This window comes from Labrus mixtus, chromosome 6 (genome assembly GCF_963584025.1).
Source record: "Labrus mixtus chromosome 6, fLabMix1.1, whole genome shotgun sequence".
Taxonomy (NCBI): domain Eukaryota; kingdom Metazoa; phylum Chordata; class Actinopteri; order Labriformes; family Labridae; genus Labrus; species Labrus mixtus.
This window is the reverse complement of record NC_083617.1, coordinates 16,670,579-16,693,319: the sequence shown is the minus strand read 5'-3', so window position 1 is coordinate 16,693,319 and position 22,741 is coordinate 16,670,579. Positions and strand designations below refer to the sequence as shown.

General features: G+C 38.9%; 2 protein-coding genes across 3 annotated transcripts in view; both read left to right on the top strand.

Moving 5' to 3' along the window:
- The window catches only part of bean1 (brain expressed, associated with NEDD4, 1), a 40,995-nt gene extending 35,467 nt beyond the window's left edge, over positions 1–5,528 (top strand). For both annotated transcript variants that reach the window (XM_061040306.1, XM_061040305.1), the window contains one exon: positions 4,894–5,528. In XM_061040306.1, the coding sequence (XP_060896289.1) occupies positions 4,894–5,284 (391 nt within the window). In that variant the 3' untranslated portion in view covers positions 5,285–5,528. The remainder of the gene's footprint in view (positions 1–4,893) is intronic.
- Positions 5,529–14,296: 8,768 nt separating this feature from the next.
- Positions 14,297–21,186, top strand: LOC132975606 (transmembrane protein 41A-B-like). Its single transcript, XM_061040284.1, has 5 exons — positions 14,297–14,722; positions 18,686–18,836; positions 19,574–19,735; positions 20,201–20,339; positions 20,437–21,186. Exons 1-5 carry the CDS (start codon positions 14,583–14,585, stop codon positions 20,670–20,672), a joined length of 828 nt encoding a protein of 275 aa, XP_060896267.1. The 5' UTR covers positions 14,297–14,582; the 3' UTR covers positions 20,673–21,186.
- The last annotated feature ends 1,555 nt before the right edge of the window (positions 21,187–22,741 follow it).

The following is a 22,741-nucleotide window of genomic DNA, read 5'->3' as shown; positions in this document are numbered from 1 at the left end:
TATATGTGACCATTCATTGTTGTTTTTATTTCTACTGTACATGCTTTATTTTAAATCTTTTAAATAGAAAGAAGTATGCTATAAATACAATACTTTATCAAGTCTTATAATAATGTAATAACTTGAGATGAAGGTTTTGTTTTCCTCTGTCTCTATGAGTGCAGTATAAACATAATGGACTATAAGAGACTTAGGTGGGGGGGGGGCTTCTTTGTTATACAGGTGATTGTGATTACACTTGTTTTTGGTTGTCAGTATACACAATATACAATATATACAATATAAAGAAGGATATGTCCTTCAAAATATGTACACAGATATCTAAAAATTATATACCTTCTCATTTGCCTCATAGACTGATATGTGAAGATTGATGAGCTTGTATGCTTAGTGTTGTTGACTAAGACAGGGAGAGTTTGGCAAGTCAGGCTGTCTCATCACATTTTTTTTTAACTCTGAGTCAGGAAATGTAAAAGCTTAGGAAAAAATGCTAACACCCGACAGCAAGGACAAGGACTTTACAAGTTGAACAAGTACAAGTGAGAGAGTAAGAGAGAGAGAGAGAGAGAGAGAGAGAGAGAGAGAGAGTGAGAGAAAAAATGAGAGTGCAATGAATTCTTAATGATCAAATCTCAGGAACACTGTTCTGTACTGTCCAGTGTGAAACCTTACATCACAAACATGGGACAAAGAGACGGGGAGACAAATGGATCAATAGAATACATTCACAGTACAGAAATACAGAAAAGGGAGATACAATTCACCAGTTTTGCAACCTTCTAAATTAAATCTAACTCTTTATATGCTGACAAATCATATCTGCTTTGGCACGACACACACACACCTGTGCATGCAGCATCTATATGGTTCTCTAACTCCACAGGCAGGTATACTTCACAGTGGTACAGGGACACGCCAGCTTTGTACAAGCTCACACTCACACACAGGGACCATATGGTCCATGCTGAAGCTACAGTTGTCCAGAGTCCAGCTCTGTAGAGCGTCACAACCCGCTCATGAACACTTGCCAGAGGTCCTCCCTTTCTCCTGACCTGCATCTGACTCAGACTTCTTTCTCTGTCCTGAAAAAATATCTGTACTTTAGTCACAATACGGAGATTTTATCCTGCACAATTAGATAAATTGGTTAGAAACAAATTACATACATACATAAAAGCTAATACCACCAAATAGTTTGATTGTTAAGGCCTTCTAATCCTGCTTACATTCACATTTCAACAAAAAATCCCCCCCCCATCGATGACAGGCATCACTGGAAACAACGGCCAGTCAGAGGGTCAGTCTATCAAACTAATATAGGCTTAATAATATATTGCCTACCATCAGGCAGCAGCAAATTATACATAGCAGTCAGCTGGGGCTCAAACTCCTTTCTCAAACAATTAACCACAAGGTCACCCTCCCTATAAAAAAATAACTTAACAAATAATGACAACCACAAAACCCACATCGCCTATTTCTCAGTCGCTTGTAGTCACTAATTGACAGCCAGTACAAAATGTACAGTCCAGAGTAAAGCCTGTTTTTTCTGCAACCTCTTTGCAACCGGAGTCGGACACACACCGGCGTTACCTTGAATTCTGGCGGTGCACCAGTGTAGAGAAGATGGTAGCGAGCTCTGCTTAGGTAGCCTACGAAAGGAGGATATTTGCCGAGATTAATCTGTTCTCAGAGACAGACAGATGAAGAAATTAGCGGACTTTTTACGTGCTACCATGAGCTGGGTGGACTAGACTGACACACGGTCGGGCTGCACTGTGCACACTCCTTCTATGCGAGTCAGCGGTGAGTTTGCGCCATATTATTTGAAAATCTGAGCTCTTCATCCAATGAGGTTTGTTGTGTGACACACTCGGGAGGTGTGTGCTTAAAGGAGCCGGTGGCTGGCCACAACCTTTACGTTGGAACTGGACAAACCTGCGTGATGAATGTTCTGCAAAAGTCATAATAAGGCTACTTTGTGCACCAAAACAAGTTGATGAAGTTAATACAAAAAGTGTTGTAGGATAAAACCACAATGCCAGCTATAGTAGGCTATTTCAATCATTTACATGCCCAAAGTATATCTACTGATGTTTAATTTTATTCAACAATGATGGGCATATTTTAAGGCTATAAATTATTTGTCTGGAGGAGTCTCTGTTTGAACAACATAACATTTTAAAATGTGCCTGCCAACACCATAGGCAATTATTTAGGCCTATTGCCTACAAGCTAACCTTACAAAATCAGCATCTGTTAATCGCCTGTCATGATGGAATTAAATCATCCTTCTGAAAGGAGGAAACGCAAACCACAAATACTTAACTGACTTTCTGAACGTTTTATGTGATGATGTCAGAGTGACAGGTAAGAGTGTGGATGATTTACACCCGAGGAGAATTTGTTGAAATACAATATGCATATTGGCTAAACCGAAGCCACTGAAAGGCTGTGTGCGGGCCAATAGATGACGTGATTGCATTAGCATTGCTGACTGTAAAAAAAAAAAGTCACCAATTTCACCATCAATTTCATCTCAACGACCTGATGTGCCAAGGCCTTACATTGCAGTTGCAAGCCCTATAGTTGTCCTCCTCACCTGTCTTCAGGGCGATGGTTTCTGCCCGTACTGGCAGCAACCCACAGTACAAAGATGACACCTAGAAGACTAATGATACACAGTCTTAACTGTAGAAACATCCCTTATAAGTTATTTGCTTGTATAATTAATGAACTATTTTGTATCACTTCCCCTCTAAAATCTTTTGGACGTCCCTATGTAACCAGAACAGAAATCTGCCATTCATACAACTTGACCTGACCTACACATTTCTCCCATCATATTTACTGTGGACAGAGCTTACTACTAGAGGGCAATGTGTAGCAATGAGCATAATTCTGCTGCTTATGATTTTGTTTCAAAATAAAATAATAGTGGTCAATAAATATTTATGAAAATCACTAAATGTAGGGCATTCTTAATCACTCAAAAATCGAATCAATAATTCACTCAATTAATCATTAAAAACGTATTCAATGTAGAAGGCGGTTTGTCAGTTCAACATAAACCACAAGGTTGTTCAGAACAATAATTATCTCAGACAAAAACAGTAGGGAATCAATTAATGATTGTCCTGATGTGAATAACTAACTTACATATTTTATTCACAATAAAAACATGACATTTTCAAAAACACAGAGGGTCAAACAAAGGGAGGCAGTTGCACAACTCCCAGCGTGTGTGCCATAGGGGACAAATTGTTTTCACTCAGGCACACCAGGTAACACTGGAACATAAAAGCAGAAAACACAAAAGTGTAAAACACCATATTCATTATCTGGTGTGATGTGTTTTTATTTTCTTTCAGAAACACAGCAGAAGGCCACAGGGGAGCGGTGGGGCTTATAACTCCTGAGAGACCAAATAGGGACTTACAGAGTGTTACAACACCTCTGAAAACACCCTTGTTCAACCAAGCACACACTTACCCTGTCTCCAATTTTCACCTCAACATGCCACAGCATGAATGTTTAAGGTCAGGTTTACCCAAAGCTAAATCAAATGATTAGAATAAAATTGAATCTACCTCCACTCCATTGGTACAAACGTGAAGGTTTATGAGGGTGTTGTGTAGAGAGTGTATGTACAAATTCAGATGTTACAATAGAAAGTGTACTATATTAATTCTTAAAGTAGTGAACATTACCATACTCGAGGTTTTGACGTTGTACTGAATATTCTTTTTGTGCAACACAAATAATCTCCTGCACTCTCTTTACTTTGTAGAACAGTTTCTTTGTAATATTAGCATTTATCTGTCCCAGTGCTGTTGTACTCTATCAGCACTCATGGAATGAATATTGTTCAATCAGATTGCTGGTTCAAAACTAACAGTTGTATAAAAACTGATAGCAGTACACTTAACTGTCAAATCATATTCAAAGCTGGTTGTCCCAGCCTTCCGTCAACCACCCGTTGGTCTTCATGTAGTCCTGTTATTGTCGTGCCTGAGTCTTGTCTCAGCTAAAATAGCTCTCCTCTTTTGCTGGAAAGCGCAGACACATACTCAAAATCTCTAGCACTGCTTTAAAATAGCTGGCAAGTGGGCACAAAATCACAGAGGGTACAGAAGGAAACAGAGTGAACAGGAACAAAAAGAAAGATAAATGAAAAATTTGACAGCTAGAAAAAAAGAGAAGCATTCAGTGCTGTGGTACCAGACTGACAACAGTGCTGATTTACCGCATCCTATATCCTCAAACACATGTATGAAGAGATTAGATCATTATGTTTTCTGTTTGAATATATTCAATTAAAATGTTCTTTTCTTTGTGTGGCTGGGGGAGGAGATAGAAAAAAAAAAGACCTCTGTGGCTGATGTGGGAGTTCATCAGGGAAGTGTTTTGGGACCCTGCCAAAACAGCAGGATGAAGGAAGGAGGCGTTCAGTGTTTAAGAATGGAAACAGACAGGCTGTGGCATTGATACATTCTTACAGGGATAGACTTCATGTTGATGGTGAAAAACAGCTTAATATTTAGTTTCCAATAAAAAATTGCCTATGAAACACCAAGGCCGAACTGCAAAGGTTCAAGGCTATTGATTTTTGTTTTGGAAAGCACAAGCCACAGCAAAATCGGTGATAACTATTTCAGGCAATATATATAATATATATATAATATTCTTGTCGTTTAACTCAAGCAATATGAAATATGGGTCTGTCACGTTCATGTTCATGTGGAGCCAGAAAGATGAAAATATCTTCTTAAACTTGCTTGGCTTGTGTGACTGTGACACAAAATCGTGCTTGTAGCCATGCCAGAAAGTAGTTTGGCTGGTTCTCTTTTTGCCACCGTACTAATTATTGGGTTTTTGTTTTCATGTCCATAGTTACGATGAGTGTGTTGGCCCAGGTTCAACCCCGATCTACATACCTACAGATGACCCACCCCCTTACTCCCTATTGGACCCTTGTCAGAGAGGGCCAGAGCAGGAAGAGCAGCCTAACTTCAACAGTCTGGATCCTTCTCCGTTCTATGGTGAGACCTCAGCCAGCGCCGCCTGGTTCTCCCCCTCCCACTACCCGCCAGGATTCCCTCAGGAGGAGCATCAAGGCATCGCATCCATCTCATTCCCTCTGGAAGCAGCGCCGCCTTATGAGTCGGTGCTGGCTGAGCAAGGACAACCCCTCCCTCTCATGCCATGTGACCTTTATAAACACCAATCAGAGGGCGGGGATGAAGGCAACTCCCAGCAACCAGGGACAAACCAGATCTTGTAGGACTGTTAATTTGTTTCTTTCGCCTGCGCCATTGGATTTCCCCAGTTGAATTAAAGAATCACTTGTGATGTGGGACACAAAATGGCTGTTAGGAGCAGCTGTGACATTAAAACAACGGACAATTAATAAGATGAAAGCATCTTATCCATACAGTTTCTAACATCTCAGTGGATTTTAAAGCAGCCAGGACTCCAGTTTTCAACTATTTACCCACAGTCGTTTTCCTTGACAGAAACATAAAATACTCACTGATTGTCTTGCACTGTAACGTTTCTGGAATGACGTATTATTTTCTTGTTGTTCCAAATGATACTCCATAAGAAGAAGACTTTCTTCTGTTCAGTAATAACGCCACTGTCTGGTTAATTTTTTGACTGTTAATCTCTTGTTCTATAATTCATGTGTCATATTTTGAGTTAAGGACTTAGTTACTGCTACAAAAACATTCTCTAGAGTCTTCATACTGTAGATGACAGCAGAAAGACGGGGTTTAATATCAACGTGATGTAAAGTAGTGTAGTTAAAGGTATACACAAGCACACAGATTGAACCTTATTTTCAGTCTCTGTTGTGTGTCATGTAGCTTCCAGTGTGGGGAAAGTCTCCCAATGGTTACAAGGCTGACTTTCTGATTTCAACAATTTCAACAAATATAGAAACTACCTGGACAGGAACAGTAAAATATCAACTCTCCAACTGTTCCAGTTACATTTGTTGTACATGTGGCATCATCAGAGAGGTCGTTTTTTTCGTCCACTGTTGTACAATTTGCCATCACTTTTTCTCTAAAGGGCTCTGGTTTTAACATCAGTTCTATAACTGGACCCAAGCAGCAAACTGTAGCTCCAAACTCTCTTCCTGATGTTGAGGGGTGGTTGGGGGTTTGGGGGGGAGGGGGGGGGGGGAAATGCAACAAAGAATTTACACATGAAACTGTAGACCTAAACGCACTGTTCACTGGGGGAATGGTTGTTCTGCCTTTAAAAAAAAAATCTTGTTTCACTCTCATCAAAAATTAGCCAAGCTTAAGCCATCATGGAGGTCTTATTGCACTAGAGCTGTAAAACATCTTCTCAGTTAAGTGGTGTAACTTATTGTGTTAGATCAATAACATTATCATCACATTGCTTATAAGGACAGATCACTTCTTAGTTTCTTTAGCCTCTACGAGATGACGTGTGTTCATGTTCAAACCACAAATGTTAACAGCATGACCGGAATAATGATGTCAATTGTTTTTCAATTTTTCATGACGGTTATTTTCTAAATTATTTTTAATCTTCTGATAATTCCCTGAACTAAAGAATCAATCATTTGATCAATGAAATGTAAGAAGATACTTTAAATGCCCATCGAATTGTGTTGAAGCTGAGTGACAACTTAAGGTTTCAGGGTGTTTATTGTCTGACCAGTCCAGATTCTCAGATGTTAATTTCACTTTTACAAGACAAAAAGGATTTCAATAGAAAGACGAAGACGATTTGAAGCATTGATAGAACAGTGGGCCGCCCGACTGTCTGTCTTTCTAATAGTTGAAGGAGCAAATCCTGTCATTAAAACGCAAAGCTTTAGTTCAAACACAAGAATTCAACAGTTATTTGATTTAAATGAAAGAGACAGCTTAGACACAATTGATGACGAGCACAGTGATTTATTTTCCATATAGGGAGTAGTATGATGGGCCTGCACTGAGAAGTCTTTTGCAGCTTCCAGTCCCGTCTCAGTCAACCATGGACCTTTTTATGAATCATATCTTAATCTCTTCCAGACATTCTTCAAGCAGTTGGTGTTACCTAACCTTAACTCTATAGGTTTACCATGGTTTTTAATTTTGTGCATAAATGTCTGACACGTATAAAAACATATTTCAGGAGGCATTGAGTTGTGCCCATAATACAGAAACCAGCTTATTTCTGCTTTGGTGCCTAAGAGCAAAAAACAAACACTATGGCCATCAAAAATCCTGTTACATTGCTCCCGAAAAAACTGCTCTCAGTATTTTATATCATTTAACAGAATTGTGACAAAATCCTAGAAAAAGTGTTTGATCATTAGTTGTTTGCCAAGGGTACAGCAGAGTTATTCTAGAGACCTGTGGGGAAAAAAACACCACAATCTATCAGCAGTTATTACAAGCATTTGAGGCTGAGCTTTAATAACTGTGCAAATATTACATATAGGCATCAGAATGCAAACATTCGTCAAAAATGTGTAGTCGTATTTTTGTTTTGTTTATTTCAGAATGGTCCTTGTGTGATATGTGTGTGTTAAAGATGTGCCTAATATCCCTCAGACTGTTAGTTTGAACATTGTAGCCATAATATAATGATATTAATGCAAATAATCCAGTGCTTTGCACTGTTACATGTTCGGTTCTGTCAAGTTTGGTTTTAATGACGTGGTGTAAGGACGATCTTAGCACTGAATCCATTTTTAATAACATAAGAACAGATTCCATGAATAGGACAGATGAGCTTATCAGATGTGTGTTGTTGCTGTGTTATTCACACCCTTTGTTTTGTCTTTCTTTCTGTGAACTGATGAACATTCGGTATTATGAGTTGGTTAATTCAAACACAACATGTTAAATACTCTTTTAGTTGTATTTTGTGTTTTGACTTCTCTCTCTCTCTCTCTCTCTCTCCCTCTCTCTCTATTCCCCCCTCTCTAGCATCCTGCAAAGTTCAGGTTTTTTTTTTTTAAATGGCTCATTTTATAAAGAGTCACATACTTTTAAATGAATCTGTTCAAAACAAACAAATACTGAGATCCATCTGCTACCATTGTTGTAAAAACAAGTGTTAGTAGTTTTAAAAGCAAGTACAATCCAACAGTAATCCTGCATTATACCTGAAATTCCTCCCCTGAAGAATCTTTACAGGTGAAACAATCCTTAGAGAACTGGAAGTCTTTCCTAAGCAGGTTTTGCCTTCAGTCATCGAAGTATAATTTAACACAGTAAGAGTTGTTTTTTACTTTACCACACTTAAACACATCCATTAATACATTGTTTCCAAAGACAATGCATTTTACTTTTTATATTTTTCAACTAATAAATTCCAGTTTTTTTCCCCACTTGATTCCAGATTCAATGAGGAAAATTCATGTCGACTGTTTGAGAGACTCCTTTCAGGCATTCATTGTTTCAAAAAAAGCCCCATGAATTGGTGTGCTGTTTGTACAGTGTGTACACAAATTCCGCTTGATGTTTGTTGAAAATTTCATCCCAGCCCACCAAAAATGTAAGAATGAACTCAACACAGAAAACGATCCACTGGGGGGTGTTAAATTTGAAAATGTGTGGGCCTGGATTCTGAATAGTTACATCACCTTGGTCTTCTTTGCAGTTCTTGTGTAAAGTGATAATTAGATGATGGCTTTATTAGATTAGATGAAAGGTACAATAAAGTTAATAAAGGATGTCAGTATTATAGGATTTGTTCAGTAAAAACACTACCTGAGATTTTTTTGATTACTCCAGTCCAACACATCCATTTCCTTTTCTTCAGCTATTCCATAGCTCTGTTTTGTGTGTGTGCATTCTGTGTTAGTAAATGGTATGTAAATGTCTTACATGTGTATCACTTCCCATTTCTCCTCTCTTTCATTGTTTGAGTTGCAAAACCAACAGACTTCATGTATATATATTAGGAACTCTGGGCAACATGTTTCTTTATGTTCTGTATTTGAGGTTTTGTTCCAATATTTTCTTCTGTAGAGAAGAATGAATAAATCTGAACTCTTATACCCTCTGAGTGGCTGGATTTGAGAACTGGAGACACACAGCAGCAAACAACACTACGTCCTGGGGAACAAAATGTTGACGTATTATGTTAGTCTCTCAAATAAATAGAGCTTTATTTAGGCATAATGAAAAGGTTAAAGGAAGAATGTGCAACATTTTAAAGATAAATACAGACGAAATCAAGTATCTCCTCTGTAAATAACTCTGTAAAACCCTTTTCACACATACGGAAATCTCCTGAAAAACTCCAGAGATTTGGCTACCCGGAGGCACTTTAGGCTATGTGGGAACGGCTGCATTTTTCGCGCGGACTTTGCCAGGAGTTTCTCCGGCCAGACCCCTAGTATTTTATCTGCAGAAATCCGAGTGAGCTGATGTCTGAACGCGGCAGCATATACTCCGGAGATTTCAATTCGAGCCATTGGGACCCGAGTGACGTTTATATACAGTGACTGCCTAAAGTGTCTGCACGCGACCACTACGATCTCCGTGTTCGTAATTAAACGGCTGCATTATGTTTTCTGTTCATCAGTATGTTGTTCTCCTCTCTTTTGTGGATGTGGTCATTCCATTGGATTACACATAGCATTGATTTAAAGGCAAATATTCTCATTAGAGCGTTGTGTAGCGGACTCTGTTGCTACCGCCACTTCTGCGTTGTTTTTTACGTCACGTCTTACTTCGGGAAATCCCCCGAGCCCCCTCCCCTCTGACAGGGAAAGTCTCCAGCTGTGAGGAGCATATGTGAACGGCTAGGTCGGGAGAATCTCTGGAGAAGTCCTCCTGTAAATATCTAGATATTATCCGGAGTGCATATGTGAAAACGGCTTATGTCATGACTGCAATGAATGTGAAGCCTGAGTCTCGCCAGCTGTAATGTTGTCAGGCCGTGTTTACATCATGTTTATATGGACAGGACGGCCTTGCGTATAAAGCTGTTTCAGTCAAGGACAAGAGAAGAGAAGAAAAGTCTATTCACTGCTTCTGTGTCAATTTATGTGCAATATGAAGCTATGAGTTAACCAAAGTGTGCTAACATTAGCCTGCTAACACTACAATGCAGGCAACAGGCAATTGCAGCTTGAGCAAAGGACAATTTTGGACTTAATGGTGTTGAGTTATGGTGAGTTCTAATTCATAACCCCCTTTGTGCAACTCAAGTGGAGAGGGGTTGGAGGTGTGCCGCTGGACGAGAGAGGAGGCTTCAGAATAGCAGAGGTGTCGCCAAGCTGCAGTTTGATGCTGGTGACATCAAGTGTGACATCTACTGGATGAAAAAGTTGCACATGCTTCCCTAAAAGATAAAATAAGTAAATAAAACATTTGATTTTTCATTATCTGTAGTTTAGACAGTTTAGTTCTTTAGCCAGTCACAGGAATCTTTTATGTGTACTTTGGTACAATCTGGTTTTTATGTTAATTTCTTGAGACTTGTTTCAACATGCAAAACCAACATTTCTGTCATGTTCATTCCATTTTCACACTCGCAGTCCACAAGGGCAAATGACGGTGAAATCGCACACGTGTAATGTCCATGAAAGCTAGATTTTCAGCTTCTTACCTCTTACCCAGTGATAGTTTACCACCAATATAACAAACCACACACAAATGATCTAAAGCCTCCACACCTCTGTGTGTTATGTGTTTTGGCAGGGAAATAATGATTGTGAGAGCTTTAGGGGGTTAGCAGTAGAAATGTTATTTATAGACTGATATAGCAAAATAAACATTAGACTGCTACAGAAGAACAAGATTTAAATACATGTGTGTTTTATGTGTTTAATTGTTTGTTTACAAGAACTACTTGGCATAACAAATGTAGTATCATCCAAAAATCGACAAAAGTCACTGTCCAAATCGATGTCTACTCAAAAATGATCTGTAGAATAAGATCATACTCATGCTGGAAAACACCTAAGTGGTAATAACAGTATCACAGGAATGTCATTATTGAAATATACATCATTTAACTTTTTTTAAAATACAGAAAAATAAAGTCTTGACCGCCATATTATTAATATGATACATTCATCATAAAATCACCTGGTGGGAGGGCCTGTAGGGGAGGCTCAGTAGTGTGTTTCATTTTGTTACCTGGGTAAACTTCGGTAGAGGGAAATGCACCGGTGACTCATGTATGGATTTATGATGAGCTTGCTTTTTTCTGCAACCATGACATTGTAGAGAGAAGAATGCAAATCCAATAAACCGTCTTTTTACTTGAGGGCTTCCTTTGTACCTTCCATAAAGTGCACAATGTCACTTCACATGACATTGAAGCTTCACTTTGTTCTGTAGGCTACAACCTTTTGTTACCTGCACCCATTCGCCTGAAGCTAGAATTACACCAAGAAAACATGTTCTGTGCAGCTAAAAAAAGCCAGTGTCAAGTGTTACCTAATGCTCTATATGACTACAGCTTCTATATTCACACATATTACATCATTTGCAGAGGAGAAGATCTTGAAGGAATGATAAGGCTGAACTATTGAACACGTTGACTCAGCTCAATTCTGTGTATGTTTTAAATGTCATCATTTTTCTTTTGAGGCTGCAAGGGAGAAATCCCAAATGCAGACAACCAAAAAAAAAGAAGAAACAATTCAGTGGCTCAACTCTCCCTGCACGTGCTCCTCAAATTATACCAGTAAACTGTTATTGTTCCAACTTCAGTGCTTTTCTTTGCTTTATAGGATGTAATATTAAAACAACATGGATGTTAGAAAAACATGTGTTGTGTTTTATTGCTTTGAAGTAATCTAAATCTCTCGGAAACTAATTGTTACAATTTAAAATGCTGTATTACTAATGATTAATTTCTATAAAGAGATTATTCAATACATGCAAAATCTGCAGACAGGGACGTGTCTCAAATGTTATCACTTCTGTTTATAGTTTGAGTAATGCACTGGTGTTTTAGAGGACATTGGCTTCAGTAATAATAATATAAAGAATATTATTATCATTATTTTACTTTTTCATATGGTTACTTTTACAATTCAACGGACTCTGACTTCAGCTAAGTGCAAAACCCTTTTAAGCTTGGAGACACTAAAGCTCTGTATTAGTTCCTAAAAAACATGTCACTCTACTTTTGTTATGTACTTTTGACGACAATTAGTTCTTTAACTAAAACTGAACTGGTTAGATTGTTAAGATTCTTCAGACACTATCAGCCCCTGTCAGTCTAGTCTATAAGTCACAACTGAGACACCTTAAACTTCTCTGATAAAGATCCACTGACAGACTACATGCTGCTGGGTTTCAAAGCAGAGGTGAGTCATTATTTAGAGTCATCATAAATTGTTTCTCGAAGTTAAAGTTGGACCTGACGGTGAGTTTTCCTCTTGTAGAAAATGAACGGGCAGATTGTGCTCCTGCTCTTTGCTCTTATAGTCAGGCTTAACACGATGCCAATAGATTCCCGTGGGGAGGAGGATGATGATGATGAAGGTATTTATGTGGATAATTCAACCATCTCGTCCACTGATCCATCGAAACTCAACGATGGCTCCCAAGACGAGGACTCACCAGAAGATGAATCCTCTTCAGAAGACGATGACTCCACCGATGATGAAACATTGATGGATGATGACCCCAATGTAGATGATCCCTCTTCACAAGATGATGATTCCCCAGTCCACAAAGAGAAGGACCCCGAGAAGAGGAACCCTCTGCACTCGATGAGGACTCTGCAGCAGATGACCCCTTGACAATCAGCGATGCAGGGTCAGCAGGTGATTCAATCTCTGAGTACTTAACAGATGAAACTTAAGAACTTAACAATAGTTTCATGTTTTATTTCTATATGTCAAACCAGTTTCTTCCTGGTGTTAAAATTGTGTCCAGACACAGGCTCTCCTTTTGTCTCTGTGCAAGTATTCCATCAAGAGTTCAATGCTTTGAAGCAGGATTTGCTGAAAATGGATTTGCTTGGATTTCAGTTCTATAGGGGTGGATAGGGTGGATACATTTTTAGGGTGCGTGACTATGGTGGCATATCATGCACACCTAGCCAGCTCTGGACCAGGTTATTTTTTGAGTGATGAATCAAACAGTGCAACAGCAACAATGCCAAATGACCATTCAGTACTCTTGAATCCTGAGCTACAAATCTGAGGAGAAGCAGACCATGTGATTTCCAATATTTCTCTTAACTACATTATTACTAAATGTCTAATTATTATTTATTTTTTTGGGTGGGGGGGTACTCATTTGCATTTGAAGGCGGACAGTTTTGGCTGCCTGTCTAACCATCTTAACAATGATATAGGCCCAATTACAACAACCCTCTGAAATATGTGCCTGAAAAGCAAAAAGTTGTGATTTTTTTTTAACTGTCATGTTCTTATTTTCTTGTGCAGGAGATGATCACAGTCCTTGAGGCGAGGAAAAACAGCTTTTAAAACCGCCCATCTATACCCCTCTAATAAACACTTATACTATAAATACATGTCCTTGTGTTGAGTATGTTCTAATTTATACATATGAAGAGGATGAAGAGTGTTCAGTTTCAAAAGGGAAACAGAATGTGCTTTGTTAGATCATTTATACTGTTGTAACATTATCATAACATAATGTATGTTGTTATGTATGATGGTTAAAATTACCTCCAACTCAAACCTTTTTAGTAATAGTGGCCAGGAGACAGGGCCTATTGAGGCTACTTTGACTTTAAGTTTTTTATTGTTGCTTTTATACAAGCACATTTCTGAAAGTTGAGCTTTTAAAAGATTACTTTTGTACTTGTTATTGTGTCTCTTATTTAGGCCTAAATGCAAATGTCTAAATGCCTCCTTTGCCCTTGTGTATAAACTTAATATGACTAGGGTCTTCCCTCTGATGTCACAACCACATATCATTTTGTGTGGAGATGATTTTAACTTTGTTTCACCTTATTGCTTAACAACAAAAACATACCAATGATGCATAAAATGTATCAAAATTTAGAACCAAAACAAAAAAGAGACAAAAAAATTGAAGAATAAAATAAAAATAAAAGAATACAATTTTCTTACATATTATAAACCTCTTCAATAATAACTGTGTGTTTTCAGTGAGTCATTACCAATATTTACAGTCTATGGTCATTACAGAATCTCACCACCTGGTCTTTACTATGTCGCCCTCTAGTGGCTTATTTGTGTCTGTACACAGAGACCTTCAGCGGCATTTTAACAAGGGTTAAAATTAAATTTAATTATCCTGCTCTATGTCCCTTTGGGGGGAGGGGCTGTTGTTTATTGTTTTGAATTGGTAATGAGATGCAAACACCACAAGTTTAATCTGATATTTGTTAGAGGAAAGGACATATAAGAAAGTTGTTCGTCTCCGGCTGCCATGTGATCTCTTAGCCGAACCCAGGCAGAATGTCAACCGTGATATGTAACCCGTTTCCCGGTAAGAGACACCCCCCTTCCACGGTGTCGTCCAACTGAGCTACAACACGTCGACTTTCTTATGCAGCTGGGGTTCCCCCTTCTCTTTAAAGTTGGTCAGACTGTCTCCAGCTGGAGTTTTCTACTGAAAAAGTGAGACTCGGCGGGGGGCAACATGCGCTCCTTAGCGGGACTGGCTGCCATTATGGTGGCGGCAACTGTCTACCTCTACCTGCTGTCGACTCATCTTCCCCCGGGACCCAAGCACGTCGAGCCGGGCGCCGAGGGGGAGGACGGGGGAGTCCAGGAGTACAGGTACGGGCAATGCAACTTTAAACACCGAGTAGAAACTTCCATGTGGAAAAGTGCATAAGAAAACCACAGTTTTTTTTTTAGTTTTTTTTACAACGAATAAAGAAATCCTGAACATTAGATTAATTCCTACATTAATCCAGGAGATGAGTGAATACACAGTGAGAGCAAACTAAACTCTCACAAATCAATCAACGTAGCTCAACGTTGGCTAGAAATTAGATTTACAGGGGGCATAGATGATAGAATAATCAATAAACTGGGATATAAATGGTAAAAGTAGGCTGAAGTAGATTTCACTTTATTATCAAGTCTTTGATGCAGACTGCAGTGGGAGAAGAAGAGCCTTTAAAACAAAGAAGCCTATTGCCTAAACCTACTTCTCATTAAGAGATACTTGATTGACTTCTACATTTTAAACTGTAGTTTTTACTTAAAACATAATTCATAACACATTAATAACAAAAATCTCTTGAAGTTATGCCCAAAATTATATAAACTCCATTAAAGTGATAGAAATGTATACTATTAATATAATCCAATGGTAAATGATATGTTTTTGATGGGGTTTATCTGCATGGTGGATATTCCCAAGTGGCTGTAACAATTGCACTCAGCCAAAATAGTGAAACTTTCCCCCAAGTCTCTTGTGTTCCCCTTATTCCCTATTCCCTTGCATATCCTAAATGATGGGTTTCCAATCTGTTTGGCTTGTGAAACCACTTCAATAAATGAATGCATTAATAAATAAATGAATGTCTGTATATGACACAAATATATGAGCTATTCTCCCTCCCTGGTTTCATTTGGAACATCCTTAATCCCTAAAAGAAACAAAATAAGAGGACAGTCGAAAAAGGTCAGAATATATGAGAAGAAGATATTGAGTGGCTGTGATCCCTCTTATTAACCTCCTGATCCCATCCCTCAAGAATGGCAGCCAAAGGTCATGTGACCCTTCAATGTTTACCTTTCTTTTTCCATGTTAATGCCGGAGTATGTTTTCTACAGAGAGAGTATATGAAAGGGATAGAATGAAGACATGAATAATACCAGTCTGCTTTACAGCTTGAATGGGTAACATAACTTCTAAAAATGAGTGTGTGCGTGTCTAAGTGTGCTCTTGTGTGAGTCTGTGTGAGTTTGTGTGAGTCTGTGAGTCGTGTAAGTGGTATGTTGCAATGTGCCAGACGGCCATGTGTAAGGATGTCCAGGGATGATAGAATAACGCCGACCAAGACTCTCTGAGGCCAAGAGCAGTGTGTGTGTGTGTGTGTGTGTGTGTGTGTGTGTGTGTGTGTGTTTGCACCCACTAAACTGATATCACTCATATCATAGTGTTACTTATCAAGTCTTTTGCACATGGGCTGAGGTAAAAAAGTTTTGCCTTTAGATTAAACTTTTTTTTAAACAAAACACATACAGTCCAACTATCAAAAGCTACAGATTCTATTTTAAAAAACTAATAAAAACTGCTCCATTCCTTTGGGACACATTTAAAAGTACACATTAAAAATTGGATTTGAAGTGTCTAAAAAATGTAAATTCTTGTTTTTTTTTGTTTTGGATTTTGAAAATTAAAAAAAAAACAGAGAATCAAAAAAGACCAAGTACTTTGAGTTTTCTGTTGTATCTTTCATCACTAGAATACACTGATTTACACAATTCTGAAAGCATCATACTGGCTTAGTCATCCGTTAGTTCAGATGGGAGCCTCATTACAAACACAGTAATGCCAGGATCACAATGCTAAAAACTTGTAACTCCTTTCATAATATGACATGCACAACATTCTTTTGTTGTAGCTGAAAAGTCCAGGGGTGAACCAGTCTCCCATCTGTGGTAAACACTCTAAAACAACTACTAGTATGAACTAAAAGCATTAAAGACACAGTGTGGGATTTCTGTCAGCACAAACACAAACAATAGATTTATTTAATGACATCATGGATTAGCATTGGATGATAAGAGTTGTCTTCATTCCTAAACAGCCACCATTTCTGATGTAAAATCTCTCATCTCCTCAGACAAGGTTAATAAACGGGACTTTTTGTCACAGTTATTCATATTATGTCATCTATCTAAGTCTGTTGTTCCCAACTGGTCTGGCTTCAGGACCCACCACCGACTCCTTAATGAAGAGTCACGACCCAAACCTCTTATATCTTTCAACCAATGAGATTTATTTTATAAAAAATCGTGCACTTTTGACCTCAGACGGGAAAAACTTGTGACGGAACAAAATAAACGACTCGAAGACTTTTTGACACCGTTTTTTTCCAGGCACAAAGTTTGCGACCCACTGAAAACAGCTCTGCGACCCGATTTTGGTTCCCGCCCCACCAGTTGAGAATCATTGATCTAAATGACATACCACCAGGTAACTTTCACTAACATTTACAGTAAGCAAAACTCCCTCCTCACTCTCTGATGTATCATCTAATGGCCCTGTAGGAAACAGGTGAGGCCGAGATAGTCTCTGCTAACTTAAAGAACATTCTGAATTGGTCTGTGTAAACATCGTCAAAATTAGGGACAGATTAAGCACACAAATCATCAAAATAGATAACCTATGTCTACTTGCTTAAAGAGTAGGAAATGTTACACATAATTCATTTAGGTTATTTTGAAAACATGTTAATATTATTTAATGTCACCCCTAAATAATGAAATATCTGCAAGTAATTTCAGGTTTCTTTCAGAGCTAAAATGATTATTTTGTTGTCAGACAAATAACCAGTTAACCCTTTAAGCACTTTATCAATACTCCAGCATTTTAAATGTGAGGATTTGCTGCTTTTCTCAGTTTGATATCATATATGTAAATCAAATATGTTTTGGACAGCTGGTTGGACATCTCAAACAGCGAGGATGGAAAATTTGAATTTGCTGTGCGTTACGATTTCACAGTTTTCAAGTTGCTAAAAGAGTTTTCTCAACAGTTAACCTGATACCACACAGCCCCATGACACTTCTTAGTTGCTATTAAGTGACTTCATAGATGAAACCCCCTTCTCCTTGGGGTTTTTTCCCCTTTATATAAATACATAAATAAATACTGTCTGTTGTGTGTTTGTGTGTTTGTGTGAGTGTGCATGTGTGTGTGTGTGTGTGTGTGTGTGTGTGTGTGTGTGTGTGTGTGTGTGTGTGTGTGTGTGTGTGTGTGCAGGGTGTTTCTCTTGGGGTTATGTGTAAGCAAAATTAAAATTGCCACGATGACACATTTCCCTCCGTAAATATTGTACATACATTCATGCTAGTACATATCCTAGCACTTAAAGCATCATCAGCCTGCTGACCAATGGATGAACAGAATGTATGTCCACTGGCCAATAGGAAGAAGCAATACTGAACGTCCAGCAGGTGGTTATGAAAGTCAGCATCTTGAGTTTCGTGGTGTGTGTGTGTGTGTGTGTGTGTGTGTGCGTGTGTGTGTGTGTGTGTGTGTGTGTGTGTGTGTGTGTGTGTGTGTGTGTGTGTGTGTGTGTGGCTGTGTGTGTTTGGAACCGTCTTCCTACCCTCTGCTCAAGTCTGCAGGCAGTGACGCTATTTCTGTCTCTGTATCAAATGTATCACGTTACCGTCCCACTGACAAACACACATACACACACTGGCACATCAACACACAGAAACACACACTGTTGCTGCAATGTTGTCGTTTTTTTTTAATGAAATCTATTTGTTTCATGCAAATTAAAAATAATAAATGTTTCTCTTACAATTTAAGATGCTTAGATGAGTTTCATCTGCCTCACTCATTTAAAAAAGGTGAATGGATTAAGTTCATGTTGCTCTATAATTTATAGAGAATCAATTTGAAAATGCCTGGATAATTCACTTCCCTGTTTTTTTTTATAATTAGTTACAGTCTGTTCAATATGTTGCATAACTTGTTGGGCTCTTTCTGGCACAACATTAAACTGGTTTATTCTTATTTGACTCATCATAATGTGTCTTTCCATGTAGGTTGAAGTTCCCTTCTGACCTGGATGAGCTGCGAGAGCTCGCTGAGATGCTCAAATTTTACAAAAGAGAGCATCATGGCTACGTGCTGCTGCTGTTCTGCAGTGCCTACCTCTACAAACAGTCCTTCGCCATCCCTGGCTCCTCCTTCCTGGTGAGACATTATGAATCAATCCAGCACATTTTTATTTATAGAGTGCCAAATCTCAATAAAAGATGTTCTCATGACCCTCATGAGTCAAATACCCAATGATGGTGATGGATGCTAAGATGATGCCATCCAGGGCAGCCAGGTAGCATTAGATAAAGTGTCTCTGAGGTGTTTTGAGAAAAGCACAGTAACCTCAGCAAGCTACGAAGCTTGATCCAAAGGCAACTGGACTGGTTGAAGATCTTACTGAAACGAATTACTGAATCTAACAAACTACTGGTCACTCAATTCTTTATGTCTTTAAAGCAGGCTAGCTTCATTCATATAGATTGTCATCGGCAAAAAAAGGAAGTTTTAAAATAGCATTATACATACATTACTTTCCAATTAGAGGAGGAAATGTTTTTTCGTAGCAAGATGGTAGCGCATAGCTGCAGCAGCTCTGAACTCACAGCGAACCTTAGATTTAGTTTAATCTTCTTATTCATTCTGTGACGCTATCGCAGAGTGAGACTCACCAAACATGCATTTTTTTGACACCTATGATGAAATTAAGGTGTTTTATGTCTAAAGTATCCATATATGAGGTAAATAGAATCGGTCCGAGGACAGAAACCTGTGGAACTCCGAAACTAACTTTGGCAATCATAGAAGAAGTTAATGGCCTGATTAACTTTTAACATGACATCAAAGCTCTGTGAACAAATCCTTCTTCCATTGTTTGATCATCCCTCCTTCAGAACATGTTGGCTGGTGCAACATTTGGCCCTTGGGAGGGTTTGGTGTTGGCCTGCATGCTCAGCACTTCAGGCTCCACACTCTGCTTCCTGCTCTCCTCGGCTTTTGGGAAGCAGCACGTGGTTCAAGTCTTCCCTGAGAAGGTGGCCCTGCTGCAGAGGAAGGTACGGTAGACATCTCTGTTGGGTGAATATGACTGATATTGTACACCAGTGCCAGCAGAGCGGCAGGCTGTGGCTTTTACCTTTATAGAACTTAAGCATAATTCTTCAAAGCCACTCAAAAATGTCATCTTTCTTTAGCCCTTTCTTTTCTGTTATTAACTAACTTAACATCTGAGCCTTTTATCTCTTTCTCTAGAAAAATCTTACCTCTCAATCAATCAATTAAGAGTGACTTTCAGAAATAACAACAAACAAATGAACCAACAAGCAATTATCGCTATTAAAACCAAATCTTCCCTCAGTTTTTAAAGTACTGTAGCTTCATGCTGTCGTGTCAGCATCTCTATATTTGCATGAACAAAAAACAACCTTGTTACGATTTTTTTTCTGCTTTTGTCTTCCTTCCACCTCCTTTTCTTCCACGTTTGCCCTTTTGTTATCGTCCCTCTTTCCTCCCCCTGTCAGGTAGAGGAAAATCGTAGCAGTTTGTTCTTCTTCCTGCTTTTCCTTCGTTTCTTCCCTATGACACCTAACTGGTTCCTTAACATCACTTGTCCTGTCCTCAACATCCCCATGCCTATTTTCTTCTTCTCTGTGTTGATAGGTGAGACAACACACACACCCATTTAAAACACACACACACACATACAACACTATCAACCAAAGAGCCTGATAACTTAGCTGTTTAACTTCCTCTTCAGGTTTGATCCCCTACAACTTCATCTGTGTCCGTACGGGCTCCATGCTCTCTGAGATCTCCTCTCTGGATGATATCTTCTCCTGGGGGACACTGGCCCAGCTCCTGGCCATCGCCCTCATGGCTCTCCTACCCGGAGCGCTGATCAAACACTTCAGCAAAGCTCACCTCAAGGTGGACGGCATAGACAGTAATGGACCCAGGCAGGATGATGTCAAGCGGGACCGGAAAAGACAATGATTGTGGCATGATAGAGGAGTCATGTGGTTTGGGCTCGTCCAGTGGTAGACATGTGGCCATTTGTCCACTACAGCCTCTTGAGGGATGAAGTATAAGTATGATCTGTTCTGAACGTTTGTAAGTGTGTTAAGGCAACATAACACCAACCTTAGAGAGTCTATGTTTCTCACTCCGAACGTTATCACAGAGGTACAGAGTTTCAGGGAGATCTTCTGAGAGGGCCCTAAAGACCCTTGGATTTACAATGAAATAAGGTCTTAACATTTGAAGCTGAATGGATTCTCTACAAAATGCTCGGTAGTTGAAATTCTGAAGGCAATACTGTAATAATAAATGGTGTTAAATCACCTTGGTCATCTTGAAATGACGTTTTAGAGGTGCTAGCGCTGAGAAAGGACCCTTAAACATGATTATTCTGTTAATTTATTTTTTAATCTTCAAGCCTAATTGTAACTTTCAAACAGTGATTTCCATATTGGGGAAATGTAATACTGTTTTTTACAGACATGATCGCTGTGATGTAAATTTACAGTTGTAAATCTGACCCTCTTTCCAGTGTGCTGCCACTTTGTCAAGTTATCGCCAGAGCTTTGAAAGCAATTTTGTCCGTGTGATAAACATGTAGTGTAGAGCTGTGCAGGAAGCCCCACTAAACCCCCCCGTGGTGGCTCAAACATACTAGATGTCCTCCATGTTCTTTGTTGATTTTAGTCTGCTGCGGTTTCAAGAGAACAGACAACTAACCAAAAAGACAATCATGTTTCAATCTGTATTAATGTTTACTCACTAACTCTGTTTGCTGCCAATACTTTTTCAGGATCGACATGGAGTTTTTTAAGCACATTTTTACTCTTTAAAGTTTTGAGTGTGAATCTGTCTTTTCCTAAAGCACTTGAACATGTGTCTTAATGTAGCGGAGGCTGTATCACAGAGGGGTTTACTGCAGCTCTGTGAAGATCTTCTAATGATGGGCTCAACAGAGAGAGAGAGAGAGAGAGATAGAGCACACTGTTGTAACAGACTTTTAGAGATACTTAAACTGTGATTAAAGGCAGGGTTGGTCATTGCTCCCTCAAAAGCCACGCCCCTCACTTACATGCACGAGCGGCGTTGCTCCAGAAGAGCGGGATGTAAACGCTAAACTTTACTACAATACATGTTAAAAAAAACTGACTATTGACTACTCACAATGGCCAAAGACAAACTCACAGTATAAACTCTGTCATCGTTAACGCGCTTTGAGTTCTAGGGCTAGTGCAGATTGGCACCTCGTGGCAGACATTGGTCAAAGTTTTTACACGCTAACAACGGCTACAGATGACAGATTTTCCTCATTCCTTTTTCAGAGCATGAGTTATTAATGTCTGTCAAGACCTAAAGAGAATTTCAACCAAAATCTTATATGAATCTGGAGAAAATTACCAACTCTGCCTTTAAGTTACTCTTCAATTGAAATCTTTTTATTTTGATACAATCATGAGAAGATGGCGTCTTTTACTCTTGTTATTACGAGGCCTTTTACTGGGAGCGCTGTTGCACTTTGTCTTTTGCTTTCAGTTAAACTGAGTCATTGTTGAAGTTAAATCGTTTGGAGTTGAACATTTTTTTAAGTGAGTGTTTAGCAGGACAGATATTTTTTATATAGAGAGACGAGTTTTAAACTGTACCTCCTGATTAAAAAAAACCACAACATGAGTTCGCTCCACATTCAGGATGGTTGTCGATTGACGAAACAAAGGTTTTTATAGACACTTTTCTTTTCTAATGTAGAATTTAAAGGTTCATCATTTTAAGATGATCTGTTTGTTGTATTTAGGACTTTCAATCCTTTATTATTATAGCTGAACAGTACAGTTGAGGATTCTCACAGTCACAGAGTGGAGTCACGCTTTATGTGTGAGTGTAGCAGCTCTTGACACAAACAGTGAAAACTGATACGGAGGGTCATGAAGGTCGGACAGCAACGTGCAAAAGGCTGCACAGGAAGTCTTAATAAAACAATGAGGGGCTTTGTTTAAGTGACAGGAAGATTTTTTTTTTTTACCAGATGCAAAAAACATACAAAGTAA

What these genes read in the sequence shown, in the direction of transcription:
- LOC132975606 (XM_061040284.1), top strand. Translation starts at nt 14,583, where the DNA reads ATGCGCTCCTTAGCGGGACTGGCTGCCATTATGGTGGCGGCAACTGTC. An exon ending in TGGCCCTGCTGCAGAGGAAG is followed by an intron (nt 19,736 to 20,200) that starts GTACGGTAGACA and finishes TCCCCCTGTCAG; the next exon opens with GTAGAGGAAAATCGTAGCAG. An exon ending in CTTCTTCTCTGTGTTGATAG is followed by an intron (nt 20,340 to 20,436) that starts GTGAGACAACAC and finishes CTTCCTCTTCAG; the next exon opens with GTTTGATCCCCTACAACTTC.